Consider the following 27405-nt stretch of genomic DNA (forward strand, 5'->3'; position numbering starts at 1 on the left):
GCAACATTCAGCTTTTCCTGTCCTTCAGATGCTTTCAAGCTCAGAAGCCTTTCCACAAGTACAACAAATGCCCGCTTTTAATCCTTGCTTAATTTTTCCCTTTTCTCCTCAGCACGTTTCTTGTTTCTTCACTGATGTTTTCTGCCTTCTCCTCTTGTTCTCCATCTTTCCAGTCGAAGCTGAGCATCTCCAACCCTGAAGAATATTTGGATGGCGAGGGTCCTGCTTCTTCTCTCTGAGTCTGCAACTCCAGTGGCCCTGGTGAAATTGCTCCTGTTTACACTGGCATGCAGCAGAGGAGAAGGAGAGACCAGAAATCTGCTCATCTGCTCCTCCGTTTCCCCTATGACACCTCTCCTCCACCAAGGCAAGGCAAAAAGGCACTGGAGCAGGTTGCCCAGAGAGGATGGGGATGCCCCATCCCTGGAGGTGTTCAAGGCCAAGCTGGATGGGGCCTTGGCCACCCTGATTTAGTGGGTGGCATCCCTGCCTATGACAGGGGGGTTGAAACTGGGTGGTCTTTAAGGTCCCTCCCAACCCGAGCCATTCGATAAAAATAAAAAGTATAATTACAATAAAAAAGCCTAGGCGAGGTGAAGGCTGAGCATGCCCTGCCCACCTGCAGGACTGGGAGACAGATGCTTGGTAAGAAGCAGGCGTGCAGCCCTCTCAGATCCTCGGGTGCCAGATGAAGGTACCCACCTTCCTGTGGGAGAGATGCTCATGCTCATTCAGCCTTCTTTCACCTTTTTTTTTTTTTTTGACACTAGATGTCTATTCAGCTTTGCCAATCCTGTGTCCATCAGAGCCAACGGGATGCTTGAGTTTCTCCTCTGTGGCGTGACAAGTAGAAGTTACATCGGTTTTTGCAAAACGAATGCGTCACCAGATTTTGGCAGGTGGTTCTCTCCCTGTCTCATTTAGACAGTATCAAATTCTGTCACTTAAGCAGTATCAAATGTTTTCATTACAGTAATGACAAAATATTCTCCTTTAATTTCTTCCTTTCACTTTAATTTTCCTCTCACCTCCACTCATCAGCTAGTATTGCTCCTTGCCGTGCAGCAAAAAGGAAGACATGCAAAGCGTTCTGCTCAGCTTTTCACTGTCAAAAATTCCTGCAGACTCAATTTCTCTGAAAATTGGGGGATTTTGAGAAAGCTGCATTTTTAGAAAGAAAATTACTTCCAGGGAAATAAATAAAATTGGCCAGAGCGCACGTGCTGGCATTAGCTCAGCTCCTTCCATCTTGGGGAAGGGGAGTAGTTCTTCAATTCACTCATATGAATGCGCAGGGGGAAAAAAAAAAGGCTCTGATTTGTTTTGATGATTAAACCCTCCAAAAATATCAGTTTCCTGCCCATCATTCAGAGCATGTTCATGTCAGATGGCAACAAGAGGGAAAGTTTATCCTTGAAACCGGCTACCTCCAGCTGCAAGGGCCGCTTGCCACCTCTGGGCTTGGTGGTCATTCCCACCCTGAGCGCAAAAGCTACGGCAAGGTGGAAGGGTTGGTCATATTTGTGGACACATTCATCTTCAGATCCATAAATGCCTTTGTTTCCTGTAGGTAGCTGTTTGTTTTTAGCTCCTTCTGTTAAGAACAGCAGAAATTATGTGTGAATGATCCACGAGGTGGCTTTTGCCTGACAGCATGCATGGAAGCAGCAACAAGGATCTCAGGTACTCTCACCCGGATGGTCGAGATCCAAGTGCAGCACTTGTGCGGTGTTGCTGTGGGGACAAGAAGCAACCCCTGGCTTCATCCTTTAGCGTTGTGATGGCGATGTCTCCTAGCACGTCACTGGGAAGGAACCAGGTCCTGCTTCCCTCACCTGGGGACCAGAGCAGTGCCTGGACACGAGACTGAAGGCAGCCACCCACTGTGGGGGGGACAGAAGTCAGTCTTTCACCCTCTCACATGCACGCACACACTTTCAAGGCCAGGCAGGTCTAACGCTTCTAAATTTTTAAACCAGTTGTCCAGATGTTCCTGTCACTTCCCTGGTACTTGGCAAGGTTTCATGTCACTGGAGCAGCTCCTGCCCTGCACTGTGCGGGTGGACCAAGTCCTCTGAAACCATTTTGTTTTGCACAACAGTTCTCCTGAAGGCAGCATGAGTGACTCCTTTTTGAGTAAAACTCTAGAAAATTACTCTCCCCCCATACTGCAGCTTCAGAAAGGTCAAAGGATCAGCAGCGGATCTTTCTCAGTGGGTCCAAGCTAGACAAATGTCTGCAGTTCCTAAGAGGCTCAGCCAACGAGAGAAAGGACACAACAAGATGCTTCTACTGCATTTCAGGCGTGGGACAGGTGAAATGAAAGGACCCCGGTGGGCTCACAGTCCTCCTCGAAGGAGGAGAGCGGAGGCTCGGGGCTGGAGAGCCCCCCGCTCCCTGTCAGTGCCAGGCTCTGTGGGGAGGGCAGGGGTGGTCACATCGATCTGAGCACTGCGTGGGGGGACAGTGAGGGTGGTGTCCCCTGCTGCTCAGGAGTGCTGACAGAAACCCAGCCTAAGAGGAAGCTCCAAAAGAGATGAGAAAGCTACTGACATGTGGGTGGTTCGGAGGTGATGACGAAGAAGCAGCGGAGGGAATGGGGGCTCCCGGTGGCACCTAACTTTCTGGAGCGAGATGTGAAACATCACACCCTGGGCAGCACCAGGGATGTAGCTGTGCCCTGAGCCAGCTCTTCCCCCATGCAATTCCCACAGCAATTTTCTTTTCCAAGAAAATGTCAGGGGAATAGGCTGCCATAGCCTAAGTTGTTGCCGTTCCTCTGGCACTGCTGTGGGGCCTGATAGCTATAAACTCTCCAAGTTACTGGGCAGTGCACATCCCGGGGAGTGCTACTGGGTGCATCCCCCCGTGGCACGCCTGCCCCAGGGCCAAAAGCTTGTGCAAAGACACACCTTGCACAAAAACAGCGCCAGGTCCACCTTCCAGCACCTTTAAGGCTTACTAGGAGGAATAGTGTGGTTTTGCAATGGAAAAAGCAGGAGAACAAGGGTTAACCAAACAGATGTCTGCTGTAGCAGCACTGACAGGGCAGCAGAAGCAAGCTGGACAGCGAGGGTGGGATTTAGGAATCATATCTCTGAGCATCGTCGGGCTCCCGAGCAGAAACAGCTGCAGCTAGTTTCTGCTGAAAGATGCTCTCAGATATTTGGGGCCCAGCCTTACCAGGGAGCTCTTCTTCAGGTGATTACACAGCCAGTACTACTCATCTGCTAATGATCTTCTGCTAATGATGGTGAGCAGAGCCACATAAACGGAGGCACCGGTGCACCCAAAGGGCTTTTGCACTGGGGACTGGGGAGGGCAGGATGTGGGAGAGCTGAGTGAATGCAGGGGAATGCTTTAGGAGGCACCTCTCTCTCTCTCTGCCTCCGTTAACTCAAGAGCTTTGTGTACTCAAGACAATAAGTCATGTTAAAATGCAGCGATTAGGGCATCTGTAAGAAAATCCATACTCTGCTTTAAGGGGCTTCTGACAAGCAATACCAGGAAATTAGCAGAACTCAACAGGGCTCTGAAGCTCCCGATAGCAGTTATTTTCTTTACGATGGAGTTGTTGATATGCAACCAAGAGTTGGAGGGATACAGCTGATGTCTTCTTTCTTTCCCTTCACTGTCATCTTTATCTTTTGATCCTCTGAGGCTCTATCTGCATTCAACAGACCCTTCAAAATAGTCATCTGCCTAGGTCTGGAGAGGAAAAAATGCCCATTTCCTAAGTGTTACACAAGCTATCTGCCCCCAGCTGATTCTCCCTGCAACCTGATGACTCTTCTCCAGCCAGCTGTTTGTCTGGAGGCTACAAACACCTGCTCTGCCTCAAAAACAGCCACAGCAACTCCCTCCAACATGTCAGAAGACAGCAAATTGAAGAGCAGACAGACCTCCTCTCGGGGGAAAACTTTTCTGGGAAGCAGAGGATGGTTTATACACACAAGAGACTGCTTAATTTTCTACTTGTTGATGGCCACAGGCACATTAAAGTTTCCTGAGCCATGCCCTCAGTTCCCAGCAGGGCTCATGGGCTGGGATCCATCCCATAGCATCACCTCCCGTAGCTGAAGCCATCAGCTACGCTGGGCTTTGCGCCGTCTCTCAAAGCAGACCCAGGTCACAGCTTTGAGACTACAAAACTAATTTTTAAGTCTTCGACACTTTTCTGTAAGAGAGAAAGGATTTCTATCACCTTCACAATAAAGGCTATCCCTGGCTCTGGCTCAACAGCTTGGGAGTCGCAGCAGTGTAGGAGGCCCTTCTGATTTTAGGGTTCCGGTAACTGAGAGCAGTTAAGCATAACTCAGACAGTTAAGCACAAACTCAGACAGGCAGGAGAGGGAAATCCAGGAGGTGTGAAATCTAAGCCCTAGTTTTTTTATTAAGGCTCTTAAAGAAGAGGAAAATGACAAATTGTACTTTAAACTGGAGGCTGGACCCTTGGAGGCTCCTTCAAGTTTGACTTCTGAACACCTTTATTTCTCTTTGCAGCTAGGTTTTGCTCTTATTTACACTATTCCTATCTTGCTTTGTGTATGTGCAATTTTCCTGCTCACCTTCTGGACATGTGAACCTGTTGTACCATCCTGCAAGGTGTCCCTGCTGTGCTCTAAAGCTGTTCAGCAACCTACTGGCCAGATCTAGCCAAAAAAACCCTCCATCAGACAACCCTGCTACAAAACCCGAGAGTGCCCGTATGTGCTATGGGGAGCGTGCAAGAAACAGGAGATTTCCAACCCTACTGTGCCCTACCTTAAGATGTCGATTTGGGGTGAAAGCCCCCAAATAAAGCTTAGTTGCATAAAGCATCAAAAGCTTCCAGGTTTGTTCAGGGGCAGAGCTGGTACTGGCTGATTCAAAACCCAAGTGTTTCCCAGACTGCGCAGCGTTACACAGGCCGGTGGATTTGAAATCCATGTACCAGGAGTTCCCAGCTGAACTATAAAAGCTCGTAACTTTTAAAATTTGCAAGGTTGCTCTCCTTCTGATGCCTGTGTATCAGCAAAGTGAGGCTTGAAGACTTGGTACTGAGTCACTGGAAGGCAGAATGTGTTCTGAAACACTGGGAAAGTTCACAGCTCCAAACCACCCCGACCCCTGTGACTCAGGGTGTGTGTAAGCACTGTACAAAATTTCACATTAAGGTCAAGTTCAGAAACAGAAGATTCCAGCATTACAAAAAATGACTTGAAAGAGTTCAGAGGAGTAACGGGAAGCTGAGTCTTGGCTGAAAGATGCCCGACATCTTCAAAGGTGGGAGAATCTTAGGGTTCTCCCCGACAGGCCTCATTTCTACTCATGTAATGAAATGGAAGTGCTGAGCTGGCAAGCTCAGATAAAGTACAGATAAATTTCCTACCGAACTAACGAAGCTCTTGATACCCTGGGCCTGCCAATTCTCTGTTTGGATGCTCAGAGACTTTGGCATCCAACATCAAGCAGAGGAGCTTGAAGATGTTAGCAGCGACCCTGTGGACCACCAGTGTGGACTGTCCCATGTAGACCACTCACGCTGACAGAAAATCCCACGTTTCTCGTCTGTCAAACAGGTTTCAAGTTCCCAAGCTAGGATAGCAAAGGCAAAAGGGGAAGAGAAAAGGTTATGAGCTGGGGAGCACAAGACACAGAGAGGTGGATCCAGGCACAAGACGAGTCAGAGCCGAGTACTGTCTGACTTCGCAGTCCTCTGAGTGTAACCAACACTCCGCTGCAGTTGTTCTCTCCCTGCCAGCCTGGCATAAGACCAAATTAAAACTAGAGAATATTTTTTGCTATGCAGTGTTTTTCCTCTGAACCTATCCCACAGGATGTTACAGGTATCAGCCACAGATACCTAATATAATCAAGAGAAAAAGCACTGGAATGAAGCTTCAAGCAGAGCTCAGGCAAGCAAAGCTTACGGCAGATGGGGATGGCCACTGGATACTTGGGCAGCCTGATGTGGTTGACCTCACTGGGAAGAAGACGACTGAGAAAAGAAGAGATACTATAGGGCGGGAAGGGAAAAGAATTAGCAAGGGAAGTTTATTGTCTGCTTATGTACATGCAAGGCTTAGGTGAAAACACAGCATTTAAGTTTGTCTGCCTCACTCTTCATTATCAGACAGGCTGTTGCCTCACGTTAGATCATCTTACTCAACATACAAAATCTCTCTTGGGGGTAACTTTCACAAAACACTTATTTTTTCTATCAGTTTTTGCTACATCAATTGCTTTCCCCATGAGCTAAAACTGATGCTTATGATTACGCTTGCAAATGTTAAAGTTCTCCAAGAATCAACACAGACCCACGTTTACCTGAGAAGCAGGCTATTTTAAAATCTTTTGCAGGAAAGAAAAATCCATGCTTAGGCAAAAAATATATTTAAATAGCAGTTTGCTTGGCGTCATTATCACAAATACAAAAACATGTGGGGACTTCTTTTGTGTGCTGAATATTTCATTCAGTCCTGCAGTGCAGTGACTCCCTAAACCTTTAGTGATCTGAGATCTGCTTTTGAGGCACTAATTTGCTGTTGCCATGACATTGTTAATGTCTGAATTGCTTTTTTTAACTACTCTTCTTTTTTTTCAATCTCTTGCAGAGGCATTCTGAAACAGTGGGCATGAGATGATCTTGTGGAACAGCCTGTGTGTCCTCAAAAACAACAGAACGGTGTTCACTTTTACAAGCTGGATGGATGATACAACCCGGATGGATGGATGATTACAGCCCTGACAGATGATAGGTTTTTAACTGCAGAAATCACAATGAACATACCTGACCTAGTCAAAATAGTTTTGGCTTCGGGTGTAGGGGGTGAGAGGTGGGGAACTATTTCATCTGCCTTTTTTTTTTTTTAAACAGTGACATTCAGAAAAAAAAAGTCACTAAATAAGCAACATTCATTGCTTCCTTATGCCTAACTGGGCTTCCAGAGTGAGCAGAGTGAAAAGAATGGCATTACATTGCTTGGCAGTCAGTTTATTAACATACTTGCCTCCCACATCCAACTTGGAATGGAGAAATCTCTGTCAAAGACAGCTTTAGCAGAACAGCGTTGCTTGCTTGGGAAACCCTTTTTGCAGGAGATGGACTTCCTTGAATGGGATAATCCCTTCCAGTCGCCCGGCAACTTAACCATACAGCAGCCTTTACTGTTCAGGGGTTTAAAGAGGACTTTTTCAGGTGTTCTGAAGAATGGCTCTCCTTAGCTCACCCTTGATAGGGGTCAGTCCTTCCTCTGATCCAGCCTACCTGGATGTGCACATCAAGCAGAGGCTGAGATCAGTTGCTGCCCATGCTTACTCTTACAACACAGATGGGTTCCCTTAACGGCCTGGTCAGATGTAGGATCATAGAATCCTCGAATAATTAAGGTTGGAAAAGACCTTCAAGATCATCTGATCCAACCATCCCCCTGCTACCAATGTCACCTACTAAACCACCCAGTCGGAGTCTTTTCAATCCCATCTCCGTGCTGGGGTGCTGCTGGGTATCACCCCTGCTGATTTACAGCCTAGTGGGCAAAAACTCTTCTACTACTGGGCTTTCTCAAGTCAAAGATATGCTTTCCATTCAGTAGGAAGGAATGGGTTTGTAAGTGTTAGGCCTTTTGGGGCCATGCAGAGTGCAAAGCGCCACTTAAAACCTAATAACCCGTAATGGCTTTGAATATTTCCTTGCTTCAGTCTCAGTTTTTATAGGTGTATCTGGAAATAAATAGTGCTCTTGGAACAGGCTAACAGTGACATCTGAGTATTTCCAGGAACGTACACTATAAAAATGTCTGCCCACCACTGAAAGGAACAGAGATCGACATTTCAGATAACAAACAAATGCCTTTGATTTTCTCCCTGTGCCAAGGAACACTGATACTGTCTCTGTCTCCTGGGCATTCTTCAATGTGCCTCATTAGGACGTTATGAAATGTTGCTCTATTTGTTCTGTTGTAAAGTAGCAAAACAAGCCTTGGGGCCAGGTTGACTTCAGCGGAGCCGGCTGGATTTACACAGGCTGAGGATCTGACCTCTGCGGGGATGCTTGTGCCGAGCGGCTGCAGTGGGGAGGGCTGATGGAAGAGGGAGGAAAGACGATCCCCTGGCAGCTCCTCGCTGTTTGCTTCTCTCCGGACAGCTCAGCTAAGGAAGGCCCTAACTTAGGGCCGCTGCTGTCTTTATGGAGGAACTTGGCAAGACAATTCTGCCATGTTAACACACATCTGCAGGATCTGAAAGGTTTCATGCAATCTTTAAGGGAGAGGTGGAGGCAATGGCAGACATGGAGCACTTTCAGAAACTTTCCTCCCCAAATTGGAGCTCTTAAGCTACAGTTAGCTGAGAAGAACTCCCTGAAAGTATCACAGGAACTCTGTAGTCCTACTCTGTTTTTTCCCCCTACAAATACCAGGGAAATGTGGTTTTGTTTTTGATTTTAATAAACACGCTCAAAAAGCATAACAGCACCACATTTAAACATGCATGGGAGAACCTTCTGCAGCAAATTTTGCCAGCGTGTTTAACAACTTCTTAGGGTTCACACCTATTAAGTTGGCTTCTAATGAGTCAAACCGGGTATGTGTTCTGCACACACAAGGTGAGAAGTAGTATGCACATAGTCAGTTAAAGTAACATACAGAATTGGCCCGCACCTCCTCTGCAAGTGCCCATGTCAGTGTGTTAATGGGTGATGTCTAGTCCTGCCCTGTGCTCCTCCAGTGGCTGTTTGCTTAACCACTGTCCAGTTACCCTCAGGATCTTTTCCTCTATAATGAATAATCTCCAAGTTGAAGTGGTGAAGGCCCATTTCCATTTTTAGAGATCTGAATGCCAGCCACAAACTGAGATGCAGATTGCTATGGAGATCTACCAAATATGGACTCCTGAAAATTCAGGCCTTTCACAAAGGTCAGAAGTGACTGGGATTGCAAAAAACTTTTCTAGCCTGGCAATCTTGCTCTAAGTTGCCATGCTTTGGACTAAGTGACCCCTGACGTCGGACAGAGCTTTAACAGTGTCTTTTAATCCTAGATGTTGGGATGTTTCCACGTGAACCCACATCAGCTCTAAGGGCAAATGAGGGCTGCACATAATTGCTGGCTGCAAACCCTTGAAGAGCTCTCCCTACGTGACATAGGTAACGCAAAACTTTAAAGTACTGAGATGGAGCAAATTAGAGTGGAGTGAAGGAGGACTGTAGTTCCAACGTCTAATTAGAAAGCACTGTGAATTATACACTTTTTCGGTTATAAATAGGACAGCTGGGTAGACCAAGAGTAAGTTGCTTCTTGAGATCTGGTGATGTACTAAAGGATCGGCGCTCCCACTGCGTTGCCAGAGCCCTTGGAGGTCTTCCTGCCTCAGACCCTGGAAGGCAAAGACCGGAGTTTCTCCAGTTCCACAAGCAAGAATCAAGTCTTTCAGCTTATGTTTTCTTCAGGGCATAGATGAAGGGTTCATTGACAACAAAGAGCTGCTTTTGCTGTGAGCCCATCTGCCAGCCTACACCTGCTACATCCCCTACCCCCACCCACAGACAGGGCTGAGGGATCCAGTAGGCCCGGCCCAGGCGCTCCGCTCACGACGGGCACGGCTCTGCTGCCCCTTACAGGCCTTGGGCCTGAGCGGGAGTTTGAGCAAAGGGGCAAACGGAGACGGTGGCAGCAGCAGGACCTCACTGTGTAGATGACAGAGGTTTAGTGTAGCCTACAAACACAACCTGCCTTCCTCCACCTACACACCGGTGTGGGAATGGCTCTGGTGAGGCAGGTATCTCGGGCACTGCGTGGCTCCAGCCTCCCTGGCCTGACGTTTGAAGGAGGTAGGCTCGCTCCTTCAGAGACACGATGGCAACGTGCAGCCACAGAGGAACTGCCCCCTAACCCTTCTGGCACCGCTGCCTCTTTGCTCAAGGAGGTCTGCTTTTGAATGGACGCCCTGAGAGTTACTCTGTGCTCCCATCTCAGTCCCCCGAGGGCACTTCTGTGAGACACACCAATTTGCTTTGACATTTAATAAACTGCTCTATTTTTAATTTTGTTTCTTACTCGCCAATTAGAGCGCCATGCTGCCATGGGAACGGAAGGACATCAATAAAAGAATGTGAACAACAGATTTGTGTGACACCCAGGAACGCAGGTGGCAAAAAGACCAGGGTCCCACTTGCCCCTTCTGTACGGGGTGGCTCCGTCGGTCTGTCCGGCTGTGCCACGAGGGCGGCAGGGCCCTTCTGTTTTGACTGGGTATGAGAGAGAGAAAAAGCACCAGCAGGACTGTTGGGGTTTCCTTCCTGACAGCTCACCTTAGGGGATGGAAAAGGAAGCATAACTCCAGATAAAAAGTCTCGGGCAGCGTATTCTGAATGAAAAACTTTTCACCTCTTTAAAAGAGGTGTTGGCCACAAAGCCTGTGCGTTCAGGCCGTGCTGGCAGGGAGTGCTACGGCGCCGCTGTCTCTCCGCAGAGGGGCACTGCAGCATTTTGAAGCCCGGGGATGACGAAGGCTTGGTGGTGAGGATGGTCCACGTGAACCATCTGCCCTCTTGGGTTGCTCTCTGCCACGCTGTATGTCATATCTGCAGAGGCAGAGCCTGCTCTTGGAAACACGCCATTCCCAGCGATAAGTCGCTGCCTTTTGGATGGGACAGCTTTAGCCCTGGTTATTTCGGCCTGTCCTAGTCGAAAGCTTGACTTCTGGATGAAAGCAATAGCTATTCGCAGAGCTAGGAGAGTACATGCAGATCTGACCTTTAGAACAACCTTTTGCAGTTGTGGAGATGCTACTTTTATCGTGTCATTACTTGTTATCCTTTTTAGCATTCAGCTAGAAGTTACTGCCCCTTTCTTTCCTGTAAGAGCTGGAAAGAGCTTTCTAAGGAGCTTTGGTGGTGGTCCTGCGTGTGAAATTGGACATCCTCTCCTTCCACACATCAAACACTTAATTCCGCCACTTCTAGAATATGACCATCCGGATTTAGGTCTGAGGCACTGCCTCAGGTGCCCTGGCTTTCCAGCTGTAACTCTGGGTGTGTGCACAAAGGTGCTGGCCGTTCAGCTGGCTGCTTCACAGGCCGTCCTGCTGCCTGCTTCAAACCCAGCTGTGCCTTCGAGTAAGCCGCAACAGAGGCCAAGGGCAGCGTGGTGAGGAAGAAACAAAGCAAAGCCAGCACCACCCCACCCTACCTGAGCAGACCTCAGCCTTTAGCCTGACAATGTTCCCTCTCTGCTAGACGAGCACAAAAAGAACCCAGCTCAGTTGGAAACGGTCCTGGTACCATTAAGCCTCCTTCGTGGCATTCACTGCAGCAATCTGACCAGTAACTGCTGGCAAGTGGGACAGGCTCTGAACCAGGAATTGCATAACCACTACAAAGGGAAATCTGATTTTTCTGGCTCAAGCAACTTGTAGGACTAATTCTTCCTGATCCCAGGCACCACACTACAGCTTCTTACAGGAAAGGGCTTATACCGGTGTGCTGGTACTGCCTGATGTGTCTTACAGGGTCTGTAAGGGCTGCGGGGGAGCACATCTGTTTACAGCTGGAATTTAACTGACCAAAACCTAGCACTTTGCACTGGGCTCAGTCCCTGAGCTCCTTTCTCTTCCTAAAGGGTCACTGAAAACTCACTGGCACTGGAACAAATTCCCAGGGACATCTTGGAGGGTTTCAAGGCGAGTTAGATAATGATAGTGTACAGCGATAGGCCTCCCCCCCCCACCAGCCCTCGCTGTTTATTTCCTGCACACTTGTCCAACGCAAAGTTGATGGCAGAGGAGAAAAGGGGCATTGTGCAATAGCCTGTCCACTCCTTCAATCCTCGCTGCTCTTAGACGGGCCTGGATAAACGAAGCTGAAAATGCGTGCTGACAAGCAGCATGACCCAAGAACTATGGGGTCTCGCCTGCCCAGGATATCAGGGGCCTGAAGATCAGCAGAGGAAAGGCAGCTTGCAGCACGGAGGGGATTCCTGCTGCCAGCTCTGTCCTCACCATCGTGCTTTTTCCAGACAGAGACATCAGCTCGCTCCTTGCCTCACGGAGCAGCGGTGCCGAGGGAAGGACCACCAGGGATGTCTGCGGGCAGCGGTGGCAGTACCTGCCCAGGGCAAGCCTTGCACACCGTGCAGCTCCTCTGGGAAGAAGGGAGCCAGAAAAGGGTGCCTGCCTGAGAGAGGTGGCTCTCGAGGTGATTCAGTGTGCTAAAATGGCTGTGCCAACAGCCCACGGCCGCGAAACAAGCAGAGGTGTAGTTTGGGCCCAGCTGCTCTTAGTTTCTGAAACCTCATGGCCAAGAACCCGCCTCGGTTTTTGGCCCTGATGCTGAAATTGCTCCGAGTGCTGATGCTGGGGGATAAGTTTCGAGCTGCCGGCACACAATTCAGGGCTCTAGGGTCGGGATTTTCTTGTGCATGCACACTTTTTGCCTGGATCCAACAAACACATACGAGATGCTCGTCTCTTAGTCCGCAACGCCCTGAAGAGCTGCTGAGCCAAAGACAGCTCTGCAGAGCCTCGCATGCTGCTGCAAATCATCCTATAGCCTTCCCAGAGACTTTGCTTTTGGAGTGGAAGTTGAAGAAATGAGGATTTTTGCCTACTCACTCATCACAAGACCAGCCCGAACTTGGCTCATGATCCACCATCACGCTGCATACGGTTTTTTGAGTCTTGGTACATTTTTTGCCTCTGGAGTGCATCAAATAAAGCAGCCTGCAATAGCAGCACACATACACCACCCTCGGGCAGCAGGCTTAACCCCCTGCAGCTTCCCAGGTAAAGGAGCTCACAGATAGAAGCGAGCAAGGGAGGACCCAGCACGAAGCAGCAATGGAGAGAAGCAGAGCTTGAACTTGTCGACAAAACCCGAGTGGCTTGTGAGGGGTTACCAGCAAGGAAAATAAGCGAGGCTGCACTAAAACAAAGGTCTGTGTAAATCTGAGGGACTCGAGCAAGGGCAGCCCGAATATCGCCGCGTGGAAACCTCTGCATGTCTCATAAATAGAGCAGTGGGTCTTGGCAACAGAAAATCTTTACTAAGCCTATCGTACCAATAGCAGAAGAGAGAAGAGGCCAGAAGGAGAAAAAAGGCCAGAAGAAAAATGGCTTCAAGATCATTGGGTAAGGTGCTAATGCTCTTTGAACCAGGGCTGGAGGGAGGCCATTCCCCCACCAGAGGAGGGACACCACGTAGCAGGTATTTGGCTACATGCTACAGATGAGGCCAGAGCACAGAATACATTAATCCAACAATGCCCGAGGAGAGTTTGCTGCATGAATAGTGATTACTGAAACTGAAATTCGGTGAGGAAAACCTAACCCAAAAATCCCCTGGTTTTGGCATCCACAAAAATGTCACGCTGCGCCTCCAGACAGGTTGTATTGCCAAAACCTGTGCTGCCTACAAGAAAAAAAAAAAAAAAAGCAGAAATGTTATGAAATGGAGGAGGAAGGAATGGAGACAAGATCTTGTTCTCCCTTGGAAGAAACTAACTCATAACTTCACAGGATGAAATCAAACTTGCTGGACTGAGACTACTGGGATCTCTTCCTTCTCAGCAAAAAAAAATCCATTGTTGCCTGGAATATCATCTACCAGTTCTAAAAGCTCTCATTATTTTAAATAAAAAATCAATAAAATTGGCAAACGAAACATTCTCCTTGCCTCAGAAAATGCTCTCTGCTTCTCCATCACTGCCTCCTGTTGCAAGGCTTTGATTGCCGCAGACGGACGTGCACGGGTGGGGACCTGGGATGAGCCATGCCCCAAAGGGAGCCAAACAACAAGTAATTGTATTCAACGCATGGCCCAACAGCCCAGATTCCTGACCAACATCTGGAATGCACATCCAGCAAGAAGAACTGGATGAATAACCCCCTTCCTGCAAAGGAGCACGCATCTCAGGGATGGTTTCACACTGCGAAGAGGTGGGATTGTGAACGGTTAGGCTTCCAGGAGGACAACCACTGAGCTAACTGGAGCACACGAGGTCTCCTGGGGGAGTTTCTGTGCATGACTTGGTTCTCCATTCCCGTGATCTTGGCATAAATCAAGAGTTATTGCTCTACAATCAATGGAGTTAATCTTGTCTTACATCGGTCCATGGAAAAACGAAGAGTTAATTGTAAATGGCTGACCTAAGGGAATTATTTGTTATGGGAGGAAAAGTATCTAGCAACAGCCACGCCATCAGTACAGACATAATGTGCTGCAAACCAGGGACTCCTACAGCCCTGGAAAATGAAGGAAATGGGTTTAAAGCCAAGGGTTTTGACTCTCTTTGGCCGTAAGGCACTGCCAGCATCAGCTCCCGAGCAGGCTGGGACACTCGGGCGGGATGCGCTGCATCGCCCCAAGCGCCATGGCTGCAGACATCGCTGTGGAAGGATGGGGCGTCCTCTGCCCCCAGCCACCAGCTATCAAAAAACCTAAGCGGACAGGGGCTGATTCCTGTCTGCTGTGCCTTTTTCTGCACAGTTTCCAGCTCTGTCTTTGACCACAAGGTTAAACATTGCCACGGTGCAAAATGACACTGTTTCACAGCAGCTCTGGGGGCTTTGTTGTTTCTGATCTCCATGCGGAGATGGATTCTTCCCTTCCTTTGAATGAAACGCAGGGAACTCCTGCCTTGACTTGCGCTGAGTCAGTCCTGCCTGGGTGAACAGCATATTTGGGAGCCGTGTGGGTCCTGTTCCCTTCTAGCCAGCTAGAGGTCTTCACGCTTCACTCAGCAGATGAGGCTCGTGTCAAAGCAGTAATATTAGCTGTTATGTGAGCTCCCGTATGGTGTCTTTAATCAGTTATTACCAATGTACACAACGCTGATTAACAGCCTCAGTAAAACCTGTGTGCAGGCAATAAACTCCTCACGTGTGGCAGACCCCGCGCGTCGTCTTCCACCTTCCACAAGATGTATGTGGTGCAGTTCGAGGTCCCATCACTTCCTCCCAGCGGACAGCAGCCGTCCCCACGGTGGCTGCAGGAGCCCCTGCCCAAGCTTGCCCTTGCAAAGACAGGTTTTCCCTCTAGCAGGAGCAGGGTGGTGTGGGGTGCGGATGCACATTTTAATTTCCTGCATGCTCAAGGGCAGAGCGTCGGCTGGAGCTCCTGTCTCTTTGCCTCAACGGTTTGGCGCAGTTCCCCTGTTTGGAAGGATGGGATCTCACAGCCACAGGCCATGAGATGGCTCTGCCACTCCACTCTGCCCAACCTGCCGAGGTTAATCTCGGCGTGCGAAGGGACTGGGCTGTCACCAAGGTCTCCCCGTGCCTGGCCGAGGGGCAGGCACCCACCAGGCTGACAAAAGTCTGGGAGGGCGAGACGGGAGTGACAGCTCTGCCTTCTGCAGGGACTTGCATGGGGACAGCCACGGCTGGTTCCTGGCTCAACAGGGCTGCCTGGGGACTCTGCAGGGGACAGGCCAGGCCATCGTGCCCAACCTCCCCTGTCCCGGTGGCACTGGCACAGAAGGATCAGGATGCCTGGGGTTACTGCGGGAGGAGCCGGAGCTGCCCCATCCCTCCTCCAGGCACAGCAGGGCGGCTGCCCTGGCTCTCCTCCCTCCTCCTTTCCCCTCCCGTCCCAAGCCCAGCCTGCCCATGCTGCTGAGAAGCCCCAAGCTGTTTCGGAGCAAAGCCTGTGGCACCCCTCACTGTGATCCCTGAATAAACATCAAATGGCAGAGCCGAGGGAGAGGTTCCTTCCCAAGACATTTGCTGTATGCCTTTTTGTGAGTTACGCACCAGAGATCTCTTAAAGGCCAGGGATGCCCTGCATAAATGTTTTCATTTTACATCTGGAGACATTCAAATAATAGGAACATCATAGAAAGCATTTGGAAAACAAATATTTTAAATGGTGCTCTAAAACCGGTGAGTAAGCAGCATGACTCAGCAGCGCTTCCCAACACTTCCCAGAAGAGATGGAAATAAATCCACTTAATAACTGACACGTATTGGAAATGTGCTGAGTAGTTTGTAGTTATCTGAGGTTGCTGCTGGGAGAAGTGACTTGCAAACACACCTGAAGAGAGCACCCTGCCTGCGTGGGGCACACAGAGGCCATGGCCAGACGCAGCCTGAACTTCAGTCACAAACATGGGGGCGGCATTCGGGAAGGATTTGAGCCAGTGCTTCATCACCCTTAGGGTCAGAAACACATAAAGCATCTCCAAAGCTGCTACCGTGGTGCACGTTAAACCTCAGTGCCTCAGCTCTGCAGTACACGAAATAGCTACCCATATTTTTTGTTCTCGTGCGCAGGTCTTTCAATCCCTTTATGGACAGAAAGGCTCTAGAGAAGGACAAACAGCATCTCACGGCGCTCACTGACACCAGACGCTACCCAGGGCAAGGTTACCGTGAAATGCAGCCTGGCCAGGCTGTGCCACCCTCCAGGTGGCAGCTGCTGGTGCCATGGTCTCACCCAGCCTCGATGGGCTGTGCTCCAGAAAGCCATACAGAGGCTGCACAGCTTCTGCGCTTCTGCTGCTGAGCGCTGAGGCCTCTGCAGAGCCGAGGGGTGCGGAGGCAGACCTGGCAGTGCAGCTCCAACACGTCTTAACCTTGCTGCGGGAGAAGGGCAGCATCTGCTCGCCAGCCTCTGCTCCGCCTGCTTGTAGTCCAGCAGCACTCCGCCTTCTCTCTGCCTTCCTTCCCTTTCCCCACCACAAAACGAAGCCCTGAAGACCCCATTTGTCCCAGCACCAGGAGGAACCACACAGGAAATTCTTCCACTTGTCTAGTAGCAGCTTCAGAGCCCCGAATGGCTCACACAGCTCCCACAAGCTGGGGCCTCTCCCTGCCGTAACCTTAGCCCCCTCCAGGCCCCCAGCCCATGGAGGAGGCTCCTGGAGGCAGGGCCCAGGAGCTGCGAGGAAGCCCCTGGCAGGCAGCGAGGACATTTTCATCCTCCTCGGGACTCCGCTCCAGCTGTGCTTTTCTGCCCAGTCTTTTCTGAATGACTCCCCTTTTGTGTTGTCCCATCGTGACCCCTTCCAGGGTCTCTCGGAGAGGCCATCTCCAACCAGCACCCTGTGGAAATGGAAAGCAGCGCCACGCTGCCCATTAACCCAACGCCTGTGTCACAGTCCTGCGGCTCCTTCAGCCTCTCCTGTGTGACGAGTGCTTCCCTGCCACATAACCTCAGTGGCAGCTCTAACTGCGGCTGCATTTGAATAACAAATCTCACAAGGGAAGGCTGGCAGCCCTTCTTCCAAGGGAACAGTTTTTTTTTTTCCCCTTCTTTTCAAACTAAAAATACTCCCTGCATCATCCAAAAAAACCCTATCAAACACACAAAGCTCGTGGGGGAAAAATACATCACCCTCTCGGTGAAAAGAGAGCGCCTGCAGGCAAGGAACAGGAACGACGAGCCTCCCTACAGCATGGGCTCTGCGTTTCCACAGGGGGACAGGGATGCTGTACAGCGCTGGGGGACACGGGGCTCCTTCTCAGTTACACCCGATGGAGTACTAGTGTTCTTCACTACCCAGAAATCAAGCCTAAAATGGCAGCTGAAAGCAGAAGCACCAGAAACAAAACAGCTCCAAAGATGCGCTTGCACCTGAAGACTTTGTGTTTCCACCAGCCGGGGACTGAACAACGTCACGCGACTTCACCTGAATGTTTTCTCCTGCTGGCTAGCTGAAGAGCAAGGCAACACTTATAATTTAGAAACCACCTTTTGGGGATTTCTTATTTTTATTCCCCCACACAAATGTCCTTAGGCCACTCTTAGGCCTCCACATTTTAATTCCCAAAGTGCTGGGTGGCCCTTCGAGAGTGGGTTGTCCTGACCTCTTCTGATGGCACGGACAGAAGAGGGGAAGTACTATGTGTCCGAGCCTGTGTCCGGCTGAAATTCCCTTTCCTGGGATCTGTGACCAATGCCTTGTCCTCTCACTGTCTCACTGTATATCCCTGGGAAGACTCGGGCACCCTTTTCTTTAAAACCCTCTCTAGGTGGTGAAAGATGTGATTAGATGCAATCTAGTGGTTGGCGTTGGAGCTAGACAACTGTGGTCTCTTTCTTATCAGCGATCCCCTGAGACATCTCTTTCCCTCTGTTTTTCTTCAAAAGAAAATTAAAAGGCTAATTTTAATTGATGGCATCTGTTCTGGTCACTGGTTTGATAGCATGAGCCATAAAGCTAAGCTCAGATTGGAATGCAGCATGGGAGAAGGTGTCAGCAGTGTGCAGTGTCTGGCTGATGCCAAGCGCTCACCAAAGAAACAGATCTGAATGGCATTTTGAGGTGTGATTGCATCAATTCTTCTCATCTGCCTCACTTAGACAGGATGCTGAAGTGGATCAAAACACATTTTTTTCCCCCTAGAAATGTGTTTCTTAGGAACAGGTTTCCAAGTGTGGCGGGATTGGCAGAAGGGGTGAACACCTATCACGTCCCGTCCCCCAACTGCTGCCCATTCACCACCACTGTGCCAGCCCACAGCTTCAGGGAGACTCCAAAAAGCAGACCCGGTGTTTACTTTTGCGTGAGGATGAACACATCGCCATGACAACACGACAGATATTATCCCGAAGCAGGCCCCAAACCGTCGCATCGAGCGCTCAGCAAGGCAGCGCCTTCCCCGTGATGCACGTTTCCAACTCGCTACGTGCCTGCCGCCCACTCCCCCCTGCCTCCTGCCGGCTCCATTTCACAAGGCCTTTTTTCACTCTTTAGGAATTTTAACTAAAAATACGCATGCTGGGCCACTCTGGGGAAGTAAAGGGGAAAGGAAACTTTGGTTTTTAGGGCTCTGGTGGTGATCGATTGTCTTGTAGGGGCAGGGAGGTTGGTTGATACTGCTGCTGGGTGTAGCAGTTTCTCGCTTGCCCCGAGCACCTGGCTTTTTGCACTGCCATTACATCTTCTAGGCTATTTCTGCTCGAGTCCCCATCCCTCCCCTTCTCCTCAGAGCTGGTATCATCACCCTCCCTCACAAACTCAGGATTTCTTCCCCTGTCTGTGGCAGAGCGGGGTTCTGACTATCGTTTATTGCTACTACTGCCACCCTATAAATAGCTGCAAGGCAGGCGGTGCCAGACCTAAGGTCGCATTTCAGCCTTGAATGAATTGCCAGTTTTCTATTGTAATTACCCAGGTTGGAAAGGAGGACAGATTGACAAACTTAGCCTAAGTAAACTCTACACGAAGACTTGGCAACCTCCATCTCTGCAACCTGCTTATTTAATCGGAGGGCTCTTCTAGGCCAAATTCTGTCTGCGAGAGCGACCCGTGATGTGTTTATAGCCATGGTACAAGCTTATTTTGTCTCCACTCTAAATGCTATCTATTAGTAGCATGACTACAGAGAAACAGACACCGGTTCTGGAGCGATCCTTCTTGCTGTATGAAGAGCATCACGTATTATTGACTGGATGGCCACGACTCAGGCTGGCAGCAGCACGGAGCCAAGCCATGCTGCTGCAGCAAAGCAAAGCGAAGCAAAGCAAAGCAAAGTGAAGCGAAGCAAAGTGAAGCGAAGCAAAGTGAAGCAAAGCAAAGCAAGGTCTCCCAGGTCCAGCCATGTGTCTCTGCTAGTACGGCCGGGCTCCTGCAGTGATGGGTGGGTCTGACCCCGTAAGAGGCAGAGGGAAGCCATGGAAGTAGACGGCTTCAGGCTCTTTTGGTGCAAAGGGCTATCATAAACTGTCTTCATACTCTGCTCTATCTTTACTGTGGTCATTTACTACGGCAAGATTTTGTATTTTCAGGGTGTCAAGGGACTAGAAGGTGGCGAAGGAGGAAAATACATCAGAGGGATACGGAAGACAGAGCTTCTGGCTACAGAGCCTCCAGCAGAGTTTGCACTGGGCTTTGTGCTCTCTTTCTTTCTCCCCCACCCTCATTTTGCAGCACTGATTCCCAATACATGGGCCACCTCAGCCAACAACAACAAGCCTGCCTTGAATGAGCCAACCATCTCCCCGGCAACAAGGCAGGCTGCGAAAATTACAAGTGCTTTCCTTTTCGTTTCATTTTTCCCACCTCTCGGGAAATGCCCTGCCTTTTATTTGTCCCCGCTGCTCAAAAACGTGAACGATGGTAACTGAAATACACCTTGTGGAGGGACGAAGAGGGGGCGTGTGAGAAAGCTGGCTTTGGCCTTAATGTAGGAACCCGACAGATCTTTAAGCATTAGAGAAGGACAGGCTGAAGCATTTGTCTGGTGCTGTTCCAGCGGTGAGCCCATCAGACCCAACACCACAGGAACCAGGAACGGGCTGTGCATGCTGCAGGGCATGCAGCAAGCAAGCAGGCTTCAGCCGCTGCTGGACATCCAGGCGAATGCTGATGACCAGGCACAATTAACACTTCGGTTACGTTCCCATCGCTGACACCGGCTGTCTGGGTGCAGGCTGGGGGCAGCTCCAGCACGCATGGCTCCCTGTGCCAGCCAGCTCAGTTGGGTTGTTTGATTGCTTTAAACAGATTAAAAATGAACCACTTATTTATTTTTTTACATCACTAACTGGTATTTTAAAATGTCACACCTATATGTCTCCCCTTAGCTCCACAGCACAGGAGTTAGACGTTGCATAAAACATAAGGCCGCCGCAGACACATTTTGCTACAAAGCCTGAAAGGAAAAAAAAAAATCCCCATAGAAAATTTTTAACACTTCAGCCGCTTTGTAGTTTTCCCTTTCATAGCTGAAGCAGAGACATTTCCAGACTCCCACTGGGAAAAAAAATTCAATTTTAAGGCCATTTCCTGCCACCTCCCAAGCCCTGGGCCTGTGAACCTGCCACCACCTCAGGTGTTTGTATCTGATCCCTGCGACTGATACCGGGATTCTCTGTTGAGTAATTATAGAACAATTTCAGCCTATTTCTGTCTGGTTTATGCTAATATCAACACACTCTACAGCTGGTTTTGTAGCCTTCATGGATTCACTTGCTCTGTGCTAGGCAGGGAGGGAGGACAGAGCGCTGATGGCCCAGAAGTTGAGGGACACCTCCAGGCCTCCCGCAGGCCCTATCTCCTCAGGGACTGCTCTTTTAACCCCCTGCCTGTTTGTGGCACGTGAAAAGGTTTGTGGCATAGCACTGACACAGCGTTTCTGGAGGAGTTTCAGATGGACGCTCTGGGCTGTGCACCGGTGGCAACGTGACGCGTGATGGCAGGATGTGCTCCATCTGCCCGCACAGGGTAAGGAACGAGGACCTGGGCATTGCCTGCAGACCATGAACCTTTCACCAGGCAGACAGAAGGGCGGAAAGAAAGCTTGTTTCCAGAGCAAGGACCACATATAAAAGTGAAATCCTACACGCAGATTGTTTTGTCCCTAACCTGGGGACAGGTCCTTATCGGCAGAGCAGGTCAGGGAGACCTGAAGCGTCTGCTTTTTGTGATTAATTTTGTCTTTTTAGCTCGTATTTCCTATCTTCATCGCCTTTTGACTGACAGAAGCAAAGAGATTTAGCCTGGACTCTTCCCCCAGCCTTTCACTTCCATTAGACTAAATACTGGAGGCATAATTAAGGGCAGCAGAAAAAGAAGACGAGCGAGAGAGGATTTGGTTATTTCACCTCAATAACAAAAGTACAAATCGTCCAATTCACACTTATTACGTAGGGGAGGGTGAGGTGGTTTTTTCCCTCGCTCCGAACATTGTCAGAGTGCCATTCTGAAGGAATAAAGGAGGAGACGCATCTCCTGTGAAGTCTTGGGGGGGGAAAGCTCTAAGAACTGAACAGAGGCTGGAGAAAACCTGTCCCGGGGCCATGTCCCCCTCTGTCCCTGCTGCTGAACAGGGGTCGGAGCAGCCCAGCTCCAGCTCCCCTTTGCTGAAGCCTGTTCTCCTGGGGGCTTAACTGATGAGCAGGGAAAATCCCCCACAAAAAGATTTGCATTGGAAACCCTTGGCTGGGGAATGACTTTTAAAATAGAAAAGCTCTGCTTGAAAAGGGATGAACTGTGTAGCATAATACTCAACAAATCGCCTGTTTAATGGCCTCTCTTTATAGCAGCTGTGTATTAATAACAAAAGCAGGGGAGCAGAAGCCATGCATTTCTTTGCAAGATTAAAATAAATAGTATTTCCTACTAATACCAGCAACTTTTTGTGGAGGTTGACTAAGAGAAAGGAGCAAGTGTAAGCCCACAGCCTGAGAGGCCATTTCTTGGTTTCTTTCCCCTCCATCTGCTGCTGGATGAAGGAGTATTAAGTCTGTGAAGGGAGAAGACACTCTGCGTCCCCCCCTCCCAGGCTGCTGTGGGATTGACAGTGAAGATCTGAAGATCTGTACTGCCATAAAGCTTAAGTTGAAATACGAGTGGTTCATGCCAGATATATGGCGAAACACATGGGGACACTAAAACAGTGGTGTAGGCTGCCCAAAGAGGCTGTGCAGTCTCCATCCTTGGGGGATTTCAGACCCGACTGGATAAAGCCCTGAGCAACCTTGGGCTGACCTCAGAGCTTACCCTTGCCTTCTCAGGAGCTTGGGCCAGATGCCTCCTGAGGTCCTCTCTAGCCTGAATTCCCGTATGATCCTAGGAACATTTGGCATCTTTTCCGTAGGGAATATGAATGGACGTGACATTTCATGCAGCCCAGAACTCCATCTCTCATTCCTGGCAGCCCTGATAACAGCTCTCCCCCTCCGTGCCCCCTGCTTCGCCAGGCCTTACACTGAAGCAATGCTGAGTTTTCTTCCTTAGAATTAGGGCTTCAGGCATTACAAAAAGAAAAGAAAATTTACAATTTAAAGCTGTCTGCCACAGACTGTTTATCAGACACGGGGAATGATTTGTTTCTGTTTTCCTGGACATAGGTTTTTAGCTGAGACAAGATACGTTGCCTTGCTGAGAGCTGAGTCACTGAGTAATCAACAGATTAATGTAGTCAGTTTGAAAGCCATCAGCATTAGTTCTCGGCAAGCTCACAAGAACTCCATTATTGTATCATCACTGCATTTGGGATGAAAAAGTCTCCAGGATTTAGAGTTCCTGTGGGAAAAATCCCTAGATGCAAAGAAATCCAAATGCCCCTTTGCGATTGGGAGAAATAAAGTACCTCTTTATACAGTAACACCACAGCAGGATTTTGGCATCCTTTCCACTGAATGCTTTTATTATCAACCCTTAGATAAGGAGTTTGGGGTATGTAATACATCTGTCATTTGATAGCTACCTAAAAATAGTTATGATAAACTCAGTGGCATACAGGACTTTGCTTCTACCAGGTCTTCAGTCTGAAATTATTTTATTTCCAGTGAAACCAACTAGTTTTACCTTCTGCAAAAAGAGTGGTCTTGACTTCCCTAGAGCTCTGTGTTTCTTCATGTGGTCTTGCTTTGATCCACAAAGGCAAAAAGGAAAGACAGAGGATGGCAGAGTTACCTGGCAAAGGAGCCACTGTTTAAAAATAGGGAGCTGGTTAAAGTAACAACAGAGGAGCAACTGCAAAAGGACAGGGTAGCTTAGGTGTGTGGCCTGAGAAGACTGCCAGCCATCAAATTGTTATGCCGGCAGAAACACGCCAACGCTGCTACCCAAGACCCTGTCTGTAATAACCTCACTGGATCAATACACCTTCCTGTTTGCAAGTGAAACTGCTCCTTGGGCACGCTTGAATGGGGGACGTGAGTAAAAGCCAGTCAAGCCCCTGCAAAAGCGCAGTTCATCCTGAAAGCCTTCCTCCATTAGCAGGCTGGTGGAAGGGATCTGAAGAACAGCAAGACTTCTCCCTGAGACATCGCTTCTTGCAGCTTAGTATCCAGCACACGCGCAGTAGATAGGACACATCTTCTCACTGTTTCCCCTGGTCTGTCAGTACCTCTCTCTAGGCTGTCCCTAGATGAACAGAATTATTTTTTATGTGGCCTGGCCAGTGCCAGGGCATGAGAGATTGTGGCTGTTTTGACACAGAGATCCCTAGGGCCACGCTTCCTAACTTAGTGGGTATGTCATGTGCAATTGCACCTATGCACCTATTTGCTACATAAACTTCATGCAATAGGCAACAAACAGTAATGTGAATCTTTCCCCTCCCTCCTTTTCCCTCCAAGACATTCAGATCGCGCTAACACATCCTGTTTGTGCTCTGGAGTACCCAAGCACTCCGCAGTCTGTACGCAAGCCGTGGTGACTTTAACTCACCCGTCGTTCCTTATCTCCATACTCGATGCCCAAGGTATCCATGGCACGTACAATAGCTGCCAGTGACTGTATAGTGTTGCTGTAGACCACTGGCTTGTACTGCTTCACGTCTTCTCCAGAGAAGCCATCCTCGTGGATGATCCTGAAGAAAAAGCAAAGGACAAAAACCTGTTGAGAATGGCATTTTAATGGGGGAAACATTTCAAACAGAGCTGTGCTCCTTTGAAGAGCACATCTGCCAGCCTGATCCAGTTAATTTAGGCAGCATTTCTTTTTAAACCTCTCTGGTTGTTCACCACAAGGGCATCCGAGCCCATCCCTTTTGCTCTCTGCCAAGGAGGTCTGGTGCGGGGTCACGCAGCCGGTCCCTCCCTCCCGGCCAAACCGTAAGCACCGCACCCCGACTTGGAGCCTGGTCAGCCCCCTGTTCACATCTGTGCTGGTCACAAGGAAGAGGTTTCCACGTCACAGCTTATCTTTCCTATCCAGGTCTACGGAAATACGCTCACTGCTTGCAATGACCATCAGATCAGATCTTAAAGGTGATGGAAAACCTTAAGTCTTGGCTGGCCCTTTTCATAGTAACTCCTGGGGTGCCTACAAAAGGAGTCCGAGTTGAAATCCCCTGTGTGCACGCGGGCACAGGCATGGATAAAGGAAGAGATTTAGTTGTGCAGCACACAAAGTGCTTGCAGCTCTTCACACACCTCCTTCCCAAGCTGTGCTGGGAGTTTTTGGTCTGCCAGACCCTGCAAAAGGAAATATCTGATGGAGTGAGACCCTGCCATGGCCCTGCGCCTGGGGGCCAGCATCACAGTGCTCCTCCCAGCCCAGATCTTCTTCAGAGGCCCATAGCAGGACACAAAATCCTGCACTTCATCGCAGAGCACTGCCACAGCCTGGGCAGAAGACTGGTCCCTGTGATTTCTCCATCTCTCAGTAACTCGAGAGCTACGGCAGGGTGTGTGTAGAGAACAGATAGCGCTCCCAGAGCTAATTGAGTTTGACAACAATTCTTCCCAGTGAAGACATAAGTTATGATCCCGTCTCTTAAATACTAGCAGAGAAGATGATCCGCTTAGCCCAAATGCACTCCTTCCTCGCTCAGCCTCAGATCTCACCAGACAACAGATAAGATTCGGTAACAGATTTGCCGCTGATAAAACCAAGCAGCCTGTCCATAACAGGACTTTTTTTTTTTTTTCTGCATCACAAACCAAGGTCTTGACCAACGCTGGCATCTCCCCCCAGGAGAGGGAGGTCTAGCAGGGATCATATGTGAGCCTGCAATGGATACAGCGCTGGGGTGGCAGCGGAGAACAGGGCTGGCTGCCAGCCTCGTGTTACTGCTGGATGGCTACACCCAGAGCAGGGCTGACACAAACACGCTGACCAAGGCACAGCTCCACTTCCCATGAGGCGAAGCTCAGGGGAAGGTGTTTTAAGGCAAGTGGCTGACCCTCTGCCCTCCCCAGCATGACACTGACCACCGGCCTCCTGGGAGGGCTCGCTCCAACACACCTCGAGTCCTGCAGAAATACAGCTAAAAGCAGAGGCAGACCAAGACGGGGCAGTAGCTCAAATTAACAGTCCAGGGCATTTTTAAGCTGCTGATCTGAGTATCTGGGCAGAGCCCCCACTTAGAGCTAGTCTGGCTTTTAAAAAGACTTATGGACAGCAGCATAACTTCTGCTTTGTGGCTTTTGTTTGGTGTGCACCCAGTACTCACGCTGGACTGCTCCGGGTAACGGGGAAGGAGCGGGGCCGCAGAGCTGGGTGTCAGCACTGCATCGCATGGATCATTTCACGTTACCCAGACGAGCTGCTGAACCACTGGGAAATGCGCTTTGCCAAAAGTTGCAGTCAAACCTGAAGAGTTACGGCTGGCACAAAGCACAGGAATCTGCTGAATTCAGCCTGTACAGCACCAGTTCCCCCAGCTAGCGGCACGGCAGCCACAAGCCCCAAGCAGCAGGAGTCCTGCGGGAGGCAGGAGGGCGGTTAGCAACAGCATCACCAGAAATAATTCAACCCTTTTGGCTGGTCGGTTTGGGGTGGGATTTGGGGGCAGGGGGCACTGAATGATGCTCGGGGCAATGAAGAGAAGGGAACAGAGGGGAATATGAAACGGGTGAGAAGGGGAACAGGCACAAGGGGCAGCGTAAGGGCTGCAGGAGGATGCAGAGGAGATGTGTCTAGTCCAGATGCTCTGCACTGGTGGAAAGGGGAGCAAGGAAAACCTTGGGCTGGTTTGGGTTCTGCCCATCACCGACAGGCATCAGATAGGGACAGCATGCGGCAAAAACAGGGCTAAGCAGGAAGAGGTGAGCTCTGCCCTCCTTTAAAACGTCTCCGTCCCCGTGCCATGAAGTTGTTGCCTGACACTTTCATCTCTAAGTGCAAAACCTTGGTGTTTCCAAACCATCCAAAGCAGTGAGCCCCCTGCCATGCAGAGGTAGAGTTAAGCGATGGAGAGCAGCTCCGGTGCCCCTTGGCGAACATCCTGCTGACGGGGCAACACGTTGACATCCTTCAGAGCGCAGACATAAAAGCGTTGCTTTTAAACGGGGCATAAAAGAACACGGAGGAAAAAAAAAAACGATTGTTCTTCTGTGAAATTTCTCTGGGAAGGCAGCCACCGCGACTGAAAGCAGCGCTGCAGATGCCAGTATTGAAGTTCTGCTGTAGGAAGTACCTACGGATTAATCAATCACGCAGTTAGCACATTACCTAAGATTTGAGCGAGCAAATCCCCACTGACTAGTGCTGTTCCAAAGGCTGCTAGGACACTGTGAACTGGTTTATTGTCCTATATGCTTTGAGCAAAACGTTTCCCTTCTTGCTCGCCTTGGTGAGCTGCTCGCTGAAACCTTCTGGCAGCCTCTTCGGTGGTTCTTTGGGAATGTTCCTGCTGTCACTCACCCTGTTGGGATGTGCCTTTCTCCTTGCCTGCAGGACGGCTGCTGTGCTTCATTTTATGGGGACAGACCCTCACGACGTTACCTCTAAAGCTCCAGCACCGCCTGGGAGGTACACTGCTAGGGAAAATGCCCCGGGACACAAGCAGCAGTGAGTTTCGGATCCTACAGTCAGCTGTGGCCATTAGAAATGCAAAGCGTGTAGGAACGAATAGAAGTGAGCAGCGTGTCAAGGCTGGGAAGCCTTTAAAGATTCAGGCAGGGTGGGCTGGTCCTTAAGCAACTTGCAAATTCATGGGAACAGAGGGTTTTCAGCACTAAAAAATTGAGTCCTGTTTTCCAAAGGGCTTGTATTTTTTTCTGTCTGAAATCCATACTCTGCCATG

General features: G+C 49.6%; 1 protein-coding gene across 2 annotated transcripts in view; it reads right to left on the minus strand.

Annotated features, from left to right (window-relative positions):
• The window catches only part of GNAO1 (G protein subunit alpha o1), a 137025-nt gene that overhangs the window by 68950 nt on the left and 40670 nt on the right, over nt 1-27405 (minus strand). For both annotated transcript variants that reach the window (XM_067004694.1, XM_067004695.1), the window contains exon 3: nt 24102-24243. In XM_067004694.1, coding sequence (XP_066860795.1) covers nt 24102-24243 — 142 coding nt within the window. The remainder of the gene's footprint in view (nt 1-24101; nt 24244-27405) is intronic.

Source organism: Anser cygnoides, chromosome 12 (genome assembly GCF_040182565.1).
Source record: "Anser cygnoides isolate HZ-2024a breed goose chromosome 12, Taihu_goose_T2T_genome, whole genome shotgun sequence".
Lineage (NCBI taxonomy): Eukaryota > Metazoa > Chordata > Aves > Anseriformes > Anatidae > Anser > Anser cygnoides.